This window comes from Epinephelus moara, chromosome 8 (assembly GCF_006386435.1).
Source record: "Epinephelus moara isolate mb chromosome 8, YSFRI_EMoa_1.0, whole genome shotgun sequence".
In the NCBI taxonomy this organism is placed as follows: domain Eukaryota; kingdom Metazoa; phylum Chordata; class Actinopteri; order Perciformes; family Serranidae; genus Epinephelus; species Epinephelus moara.
In genome coordinates, this window is record NC_065513.1 from 5,837,877 (window position 1) to 5,847,765 (window position 9,889).

General features: G+C 38.2%; 2 protein-coding genes across 7 annotated transcripts in view; both read right to left on the reverse strand.

Moving 5' to 3' along the window:
- Positions 1 to 6,608, reverse strand: part of ccdc125 (coiled-coil domain containing 125) — a 21,554-nt gene extending 14,946 nt beyond the window's left edge. Inside the window, exons 1-5 of one of the 3 annotated variants that reach the window (XM_050049952.1) lie at positions 6,247 to 6,608; positions 3,948 to 4,203; positions 1,582 to 1,640; positions 1,393 to 1,479; positions 431 to 508 (exon numbers count right to left, since the gene is read on the reverse strand). In XM_050049952.1, the coding sequence (XP_049905909.1) occupies positions 431 to 508; positions 1,393 to 1,479; positions 1,582 to 1,640; positions 3,948 to 4,200 (477 nt within the window). In that variant the 5' untranslated portion in view covers positions 4,201 to 4,203; positions 6,247 to 6,608. Of the gene's footprint in view, positions 1 to 430; positions 509 to 1,392; positions 1,480 to 1,581; positions 1,641 to 3,947; positions 4,217 to 6,246 lie in introns of all 3 variants that reach the window. The other 2 variants (XM_050049951.1, XM_050049950.1) reach the window with 2 other exon arrangements.
- A 307-nt stretch (positions 6,609 to 6,915) lies between these two features.
- Positions 6,916 to 9,889, reverse strand: part of rad17 (RAD17 checkpoint clamp loader component) — a 17,870-nt gene continuing 14,896 nt past the window's right edge. For all 4 annotated transcript variants that reach the window (XM_050049941.1, XM_050049940.1, XM_050049939.1 and 1 more), the window contains exons 15-17: positions 9,316 to 9,436; positions 8,329 to 8,386; positions 6,916 to 7,880 (exon numbers count right to left, since the gene is read on the reverse strand). In XM_050049941.1, coding sequence (XP_049905898.1) covers positions 7,688 to 7,880; positions 8,329 to 8,386; positions 9,316 to 9,436 — 372 coding nt within the window. In that variant the 3' untranslated portion in view covers positions 6,916 to 7,687. The remainder of the gene's footprint in view (positions 7,881 to 8,328; positions 8,387 to 9,315; positions 9,437 to 9,889) is intronic.

Sequence of the window (9,889 nt, forward strand, 5' to 3'; positions counted from 1 at the left end):
GGCCATGTAGCTTTGGATTTTTTTCTTCCTCATTAATAAAACCCTTCATTTAAAAACTGCATTTTGTGTTTACTTGTGTTATCTTTGACTAATGTTTAAATTCGTTTGATGATCTGAAACATTTAAGTGTGGAAATCATGCAAAAAAGTAAGAAATCAGGAAGGGGGCAAACACTTTTTCACACCACTGTATATATATGTATGTATGTATGTATGTATGTTTATATAAGTATGTATGTATATATATGTGTGTGTGTGTGTGTGTGTGTGTGTAAACTGGTCGTAAATTAGCACCATTTCTTTTTCTTGTGTCACTGTGTTTCCTTTACTCTTTGATAAACAGGAAGAAAGCAGTTAGTTCCTGACTGTTGAGCAGAATGTTAAAGCAAACAGACCAAGCCCTTATTTGAGCAGCCTGCACTCACACTTACCTTCTCCAGAGCTTTAGCCCTCGCCTCACTCTTCTGCAGCAGACTCTTAGTGTGACTCGTGGCTTTGTCAAGAATGGCCTGCGTGAAGAAGAGCAATTTTTAGTCATCGGCTAAACAAAGTTAAGACTCTGCAGGTTTTCACCTCAGTGTATTACTCTCTTCTCTCTGAAAAAAAAACTGTTCTAAGACTTCAAAGACAAAGATGTTTCAAACATTACTGGTGTTCACGATCTGTCTCACTGCCTTTGTCACTGTATGATGTTCACACATAATATGATGGTAGACTAGTAGATGTGTAGAACTGTCCAAAGATGACTCTTTTACCAAATTTTTTAAACTCCATCAGGGACTGGAAGGCATATCATTTTGAGCAACTTTATACTGAAAAAGCCAGAGTTGTCCGTAAGGCAAAGGAAAGTGTTGGCAGTAAGAAAAACACAAAATATCACCATCCTTTATGTCAAGGAGACGTGAGACCAGAACTGGGAAAAAAATTTAATTTCACTTTCCTTTTCCTTTTCAAAGCTATTAAAGTAGGACACTACTTTAATAGCTTTGGCCATTATTTCTAACAGAACTTTTTCTTCACAAGCCTCATTGTTCAGTGTTCCTCCGAACAGCATTTTTGGCCCTTTTGCCTTCACCAGTTAACAGCAGAAACCATCAGGAAACATGGAGCGAGATTAAAGGAGATATTATGTCACAAAATAGCAGTCTTAAGGGGTTAAAAACCGCAGCAACACAAAGGGTCCCAAGTGGAATTTCCTTAATTTTAAAGGGTCACAAGAGAAAAACATTGAGAACCACTGTTACCATTAGGTAGCCTAACAAGGACACCTGCTAAGCAGCGTTCTTGATGGATACTTACTTCATCGGCTGTCTGGGCACTCTTGTGAATCCAGCTGAATTTTAGAACAGTGAAGAGGAAGATGCAGTACTTTGGTATGAACGTGTTACTCTACCTTCCCCTGTAAGATCTTCAGGGCTTCATATTTGCCTTCAAGGTAACGATGTGCCACCTCCAGCTCACAGCATAACACATCTATCACCTGTCAACACAGCAGAGCCATCAGTTAAAGTCTGCCAGGCTGGAGTTAAATCAACACAGTTATGTCAGTTATTCTTTGTCTTTTTTTCTTCACTTTTCCTACCTCAGCTGCTTCCTGTAGTCTGTCTTTCAGCTCGTCCTTGGACAGGTCACCCAGGGAGCCTGATGATTCACATAAAGCATGCTCAAGCTTTAGAGGTCACAGAAAATGTTTGTGCACAATGACACCTTTTCAAAGTCACATCTTCAAAGAGCTTGAAAAGGTTGTTACAGGCTAAGCACGTGGGTTTGGAGTTTGTGGTTTAACTTGTGATTGGAATAAAGTTAGTTGTTCACCTAACTGGGGAAAAACTGTTTCATTTTATTAAGGCAACACTAACCTTTCTGGAAATTTTACGCTTTTCTTTGTTTAGGTTAAAATGCTATTAATAAGCTGATGGCACACAAAATTGTAAGTGAATTCCACCAGAGATAAAAAATAAATAAAAAATACTCAGTATTAGAGCCCAGTTGCACCATTGTGGTTAAATAATGATTGAGGGTCAATGACGCTTTTCTGGACTGGAAAATAAATTCAAAATCCTAGTTCACACAGCAGTCGTCCTTGTCATGCAACACTGTGGAGACATCAACTACATGGAATTTGAATCATTTCATTCTTCTTCTTTTGGGGCCCAAACTATTTCAAATGTCAATAATATATTTTGTGACTGAATTATACAGTTTTTATCTCTTTTAAAGAAGTTACTATTGGAGAAAAGAGGTACAATATCAGTAAAATAGCTGATTCCAAACTAAACTAGGGATGGACAATAATATCAGCCCTTCATCGGTATCGATGGTATCGGCTATAAAATAAATCAGAATCGGCCAACATGCTTTTTCTTATTTTACACAATGAATATATTACATATACTGAAAAGTGTTGTATTTCATTAGCCTGAGTGTCAGACTAAAGCTCCCAGAACCTTCAGACTGACATCGCCTCCATTGAAGGCGATTTACAAGGGGGAGGGAATTTGATTTTTCCCTAACCAATCAGTAGAGATCAACGACTCACCCAGAATCTGACGTCATTAGTATCCATGCCTCGGGGGTGCCTAAAACATGCGAGCATTGCCTGTTTAAAATGCCTCCGTCGTCGTGCACGCCCAACTGCATCGCCGTTAAATCCAGTTTAGCAGCTTCCTTAATTTGGTCCTCCATTAACGCGAGTAGTGGCGAAATACCTCGATAGCATCGCTAATGTGGTCTGTAGGATCTGTAGCGGTCGCCATTGTTGCTATCCTCACCAGTTACCCACCGGTGCACAGCTTGACATTAGCGTGGCGCTGATTGGCTAATCACTAGACCCGCCCCCATCCCCGGCGTTCATTGGTCCTTCCATCTTTTAGACGAGATAAATCGCAAATTCATCCAGTATGCCAGACCAGAGATGCAAGCCTACTCAGTTGAGTGGGCGGGGTCTATGGTCTGGAACCAGGCTAGTATTTCATGACTCCATCTGCTGGTGGGCCATCACGAAAGGAGTATGCATGCATAATATGATGTTAATTCCACCACAGAGGAGAATTGATCTCTAAAATTAGGTGGGGAAAAAAGTGGATATATTGATATCAGTATCAGCCAAATGATGGATATATCGGGGGAAAAAAAACAATATCATGCATCCCTTCTTTGAACAGTAGTTTATATATAATTAGCACAGTAAGGAAATAATCTGGGCAGAAAAACCTCCTTATGTGTTCATATGAAAGCCAAGTTTCTAAATTAGCAATTACCATTGCAGAAACAGCATTGCTCAGAACAACCTACCAATCTCCTCACTTCTGCCTAATGAACTAACTCAATTCCCAAATATTTCACAAAATTCCAAACATACTGAACCTAACTGTATGCTAGCTGTCCAATTAGCACTAGAGTCAGTTTAAGGACTAGTTTCCTAATAAATCAAGACCAAAATACAAAGCTGTTTAAGATGTTTTTTAACACAACTTCAGAGTGTGTATTGTGTATTTATGCAAAATGACAAGAAGTCATAAAGTCTGCTAGGGATGCACGATATTTGATTTTTTGCCAATATTCAATATGCTGATATACAACAACTTATTTGACTGATAACTGATACCAATATTGATATATCCACTTCTTTTCCACACTTTATGTTAGAGATCATCAAGTCTCTTCTGTAGTAGAATTAACATCATATTATACCTGCACACTCTTATTGAGATGGTATTCATTTATTTTGCAAAATAAGAAAAAGCATGTTGGTCGATACTCACTGTTTATTTTAAAGCCAATATCGGCCGATACCAATGACATGCCAATATTGTTGTGCATCCCTAAAGTCTGCAATTCCAACTGAAGGTGAAATAAGGTAATCTGATGGTATCTCGCCTATCTTGCCATTTGATCCTTGTTTAGCTCCTGTGTTACAGTAAAGGGACAGTTTACAGAGGTTCTTACTGGAGCGCGGCAGCTTCCAGCGGGCTCTCTGCTGCCTCTCTGCAGCCTTCAGTCCAGGGATCCAGGCTGCTTCTCCTGCATGGCTGCCACTCCTGAGCAGCTCTGATCTGGACAGCAGACTCTCTGTGAGACCAGCAAAGCTCTGGCTCTTCATCCGTATGGAGCTGGGCGCTGCTCTGACTTCCATCCCGTCACCAAGATCTCCATCCACCATGTCATCATCCAGACTGTGGGCCTCACTGACCTCCTGCATCTGCTCCAAGTCAGACCTTACATTACATTCACCATAGTATGCATCTATTTAAATTGCCAAACCACATATAATTTTTTTACACAAGTGTGATGGAATTCCTTTGCATTTTATCCCTTATTTTGCTTTATTGGTATTAAGTTACCCCCTAGCCTTTAAGTTTCACAAAATCAAAATAGATCACAGCACCAAGTTTCTGTGTGGTTATATCATCTATAAACAGTGTCTTAATGGTCTGGGACACTGTAGGGATTAGGTCATTTCTCCTACAAGAACTAACTTAGTGCTGTGGTTTGGGTCACTGCAACCAACTCAGCTGCTGTTTTTCGCTAGAACATGTATTCAGTTAGCTTCAGTTATTTATTAGCATGTGGCATCAGAATGTTGTGTTGTTTACAAATGCTGAAAATACTCATAGATTAGATACCACGATGTTGTACCACTGTTTTCTGCATTTTGACTTTGTGCGCGTCACTAAATCACAGTGCAGTCCTTTTTATACTTACACCACCAAACTTAACACTGTTATACCATATAGAGGAGTTAAAACCACAGTAGGGGAGACTGGGAACAAATGTAACAGTTTTTGGTTTTGGTATCATTACTCAAAAACCTTTTAAACTATTAGGATATAATTATTTTCTTATGTAGGTAAATTGTGTCTTTGCATTCTAACAGTCATCACATGTTTTTCAAGCAACGTTATCTGCTCCCGTGTGACTGTAACAGCATATGGGGGCAACTGTAACAACAAATGTAATACGTTCATGTACATTCCAAGGAAAACAATAAACTCCCAAGAATATAGATACAGTTAAAACAATTTAATATCAATTTAACAATGAATCCCAATTTAAGTAAGACAGAGAAATTAATAATATAGTTATACAAATATAAAAACAAAACTCTGACAAATATGAGACTTCAGTTTGTCCACTGGCAGGCAGAGAGGGATCGTCACAGACAAGTGATGAGGGTGTCAGGGCTTTTTAAAATCTGCACCAATTCGGTCTGTTATGAGAGCCAATCCACCTCCCCCCACTCACAAATATATGAGTTGATAAATGAATTGAATCTTTATCTCCCTCTCAACCTCCCTACATTCATATTTTGAGTGTAGCGTTGCAACAGTATGAGATTTTCATGGTACGATAACTGTCTCACAAAATATCGCTGTTACATTGTATCATAATATTACAAAATTATGATTATCATCATCAGTCAGAATGACCCTTAAAGGAATGAACAGAGGGTTATCTTTGGCTGACCAAGCATTTGTATTTATTTAGTTTTTAGTTTTGTATGTACTTATTTATTAAGCATGTGTAAAAAGTCTCCCTTTGAAAATAACTACAATATAGTTTAGATTAAAACACACACAAAGTTAAAGATGAATTTGACTGATATCAAATCATTATAACATTTTCTATAGATTTTGTGATAATATCATTATCGTGAAATCTTTAAGCCACTATAATTGTGTCAAGAAAATCTGATATGTTGACAGCCCTGCTTTGTAGACATCACGTGAATTATAATTTTTTGGTCATCACTGAAACCCCTTAAAAACTGTCTTTATGACCAGGGTGTCAGAAATCTGGCAGGTTGTGTAAAAAGCTACATTTGAGTATTTGTGAAAAGTCCAACTGACTGTAAAGCTGGTTGTTAGAGTATAAAATATTATATCCAGTATCCAGTATTATCTATGCGAGGTGTCAGTGTTTTCTGACCTGTTTGAATGGTGACCCTTAGAAAAAAAAGCTACTTTCAATACCTTTAACCCCTTATCATTTGCCATGTCCTATTGAAAACTCTGCATACAGTGATACTGGTTTCAGTAATTCAGCTCTGTGCTCCAGTGGCCTGCTGACTATGGATCATCTAGATGACATCTAGACGATTTATTTATTAAAATACTTAACAAAAATACACAAAAAGGCACAAACAAATTCTGAGATACACGTTACAATATTTGTTACAAAAAAGTTCCCTTAAAGTTTTGAGGGTTTTTTTTTTTTTTTTTTTTTTATGTAAACGACTTCCTCTTACCTGCGACTCTGAAGCAGTGAACGTAATATTCCTCGGTGCTTCACAGCCTCCAGCGACACGCGGACAAAAACAACGTTTAGTTAAATATTACTTTAATGTTACCTACGAAGAGACACCTCCAACAAGTTCAATATATGAACCCAGGGTACTATGAGGTGAGTCCTTCCTCCGCCAGTCGCGCAGTCTGAATGCCACCTGCTGCGTCAAGCTCAGACACTAACTACATCCGGTCGTCACTTTCAAAATAAACTCCAGATAGTTTGTATACAAAAACAAAGTACGGCGCTGGAAATACACACATAATAAATAATTAAAAACGTTCCATAAAAATAAACGACATAAAAACTACACTAATGCACCGCATTTAACCTACAGAAAACAGAGTATGATATAAAACTGTTTTTTGCGTTATGACAAACACAAACTTAAATGCATACATATGTATTACTGGATCAACATATATTAAAAACCGTTTATAAGGTCAAATCATTTCTTGAGTTTAAGTTGAAAGTAGTGTAGTGTCTTCCAGCATCAGTGAGTCACTATCTCCAGAGGGAATATTTAAAGGAGCCTCATGTGAAACTGTTGAGTAAATATTGGATGAAGGGGTGTGTGAAAGGAGAGTGTAACAGCCAGATAATGTTCAAATAAAGAGCCAAATGATCACCTTTTACACATTATTTTTATTCACAGGCTTATTTAGATTTAAACAACTTATCCCTCAATAAGCTTTTACTGTAATATTCCTTATTTTCCCATCCTTTCATGGTAACAAAATGTCAGTCAAAGGTCGGGCTTGTTCCTGGGCAGTCCTCAGTTACAGGTTAATCTAGGCTCAACAGTCACTGAGAGAAACAAAAGGATGTTAAATACAAAAACAAGTGCTGAACACTTTGCACTTAAAACAAATAAATACTGACAATATTTCAACTGGTACAAGTGAACTGTTAAGGGTCACTTCAGGAGATTATTACAATTTATCCCCATACTTTCATAGTACTATGAGCCTGTTTCAAGCAACAGAATCACATTCAGTTCAGGTTCTACAGGACAACAACCTTGTTTGAAAAATGTATCACATATTTTACAGATGAAACCTCAAAAAGGCAAAAGTACAGGTTATACCAGATGTTATGATTACATGGAAAGTTCTTTGAGTTCTGGGATCAGTCTTACAACTGTGGAAAAAAGTTGTCAAAGATTGAAGTCAGAATTCTGCGGGCGAACAGTTTAGTGAACATTTTAACAGTAACAATGTTTTTCCTCAAAAATTTCAAAAATTAATCTCAGAACTCATTTTCATATTTTGCATGGCACTAATCTGCCTCCATACTAACCAAATACTCAATTTCAAAAAAACTCCATACAACAAAGGCACTGACGATGAAGAAGTGAATCTGTGTCACAGTATGACAGTGGATGTATGGCAGAGTTTTGTGTGTTAGTCACTGATATAGTCCTCTATGATCAGGTCCTCCTCCTCCAAAAGGACTTGGCTTGTCGTAGGTTGGGGCTGACTGGCTGGCAGACCCTCCTCACCCCCATGCTGAGGTTCCTCTTCCTCCTCCTTTTCCTCCCCGCTATCTTCCTCCAGCTGAGCTGGCTCTTTGTCTGTCAGAGCCTCCAGTTTTAATCTGCACACACAACACAAAATCAAAGACAGAAATAAAGACAGAGTACAAAGGTAAGGTCTAACACAGTTTACAATGCCAGAGTAAAAAAAATATCTGTTTGAAATGAATTAACAGATACTGGTTTTCAGGAATCCTCAACGTCATTCTACATCAGCATGATGTATGCTAAACCACAGGGATCCATAGAAATAATCAATGGCATAGCTTTGGTTTGACATGTACAGGGAACACAAAGTCAACCAGAGGAAATAATTATGTTTCATAAACAATCCTAAAACCCTGAAACTTGTGGTCCTTCACTCCTGTCATTTCTCCCTCTTCATATTTCCCACCAGTATAGACTACTGCTGTAACATGGCTAGATGGATTACTTGGATTGCAGACTCTGACGACTCAGAGACACACATGAATCTGACTGCATTATGGGAAGAGAAAATGTCTGAAGTACCTGTTGGGGAACCTCCTCAGTGACATCTGACCCACGTCCTGGATAAAAGCTATCTGAGCTGAGAGACAGTGTAGCAAAGACCACTTTTGTTAATCAATCCTCATAAATTTTATCCACAGACACACTTATTCAAATGCGTTTACAGAGCTCTGTTGAATGTGATGAGATACCAGCCTGTCACAGCAAACAGGATTTAAGGGTCATGACAACACATTAATAATCTTTGTTTACAGTTTACAAAAATGACATTGTTCAGCAGTGTTTGACAGTGCTGGCTGCACCACAGCGCAAAATGACAAAACCAATATGAATGAAGCCAGTGTTGGGCAAGCTACTTGGAAATTGTAGTGAGCTAAACTAGTTACTCTACATTAAAATAATGTTTCACTTCATTGAGGCTATCCCCAAAGAAATGTAGCAAGCTAAGCTATGAGAAAATAGCAGAAGTAGCCTGCCACTTGCAAAGCTACTTTTATGTTTTTACTTTATGTCAAATCAGTGTTATCTCTGTGATAAGAAAAACTTGTAGCAAAACAAATAGGCAGGCAAAAATGTTCAGTTGAACTGTTATAAAACAACACACTTAAATTAAAACCTTTTTTGTGACATTTGAACATGCCCTTCAATTGCATGACATCAGCAGTCAACCTATTGCTCTCTCTCTTTCGTCTTCCTTCTTAATTCATGTCTCTGTCTTGGCCTCGTTCAGTAGGCTTTCTGGCTACGTAATTCAAAAATAGAATTCCAAAATACTCTCACTCACTCACTCACTCACTCACTCACTCACTCACTCACTCACTCACTCACTCAGCTCTCAACTATATTGTCAGAAAAGTCAAGGCCAATCAAACCATAGAGAGGATAATGTTCATTATTGATCTCACTAGTTACAAAAAACCTTTCAAAACAATCTGTACTTTCAACTTCATTACTGTCCAAGGTTTGTGTGCAGTATAGTGTGTGTGTGTGTGTGTGTGTGTGTTTTACCTTGGTTCCTCATAGGATTGGTAAGTTTGGCCAGGTATGGCAGCAGTTCAGTCTGCAGGCTGACTGGTGTCAGACAGAAGCTCCTAAACAGTGACTGAGCAGCCAGGCAGTTCTCTCGGTGCTAACAGAACAACATCAGTCTCATTACAGTCTGATCCACTGTCGCTACATTCAAAGTTTACATCTACATGACACACATTACAGGACGCAAGACAACAACACTGTCCAGTTGTTTTGGTGACCCAATCATAATTCAGCTTTTGGATTTAGCGTTTTTGGGGTATATTTACTGCCTTTACTTTTAAGTTCATATCACAGTCATTATAAAGGCTACACACACATGCTATATCAATGTGGGCTATCCAGATTTGCCATCATTTCATGTCCTATGTGCCTGTATTTTATATTAATTTTTATATCAATGAAAAAAACAAATCTGTGTGACTAAATTCTTACATTTTTACATGTATCTCAGCATAGCAAGTTGGAAGTTGACATATTCTGCCATATATGAAGAGGGGAGACTCTCTGGAATCTGGCAATATAAGAACCATGATGCTGGGACATTCTGTCA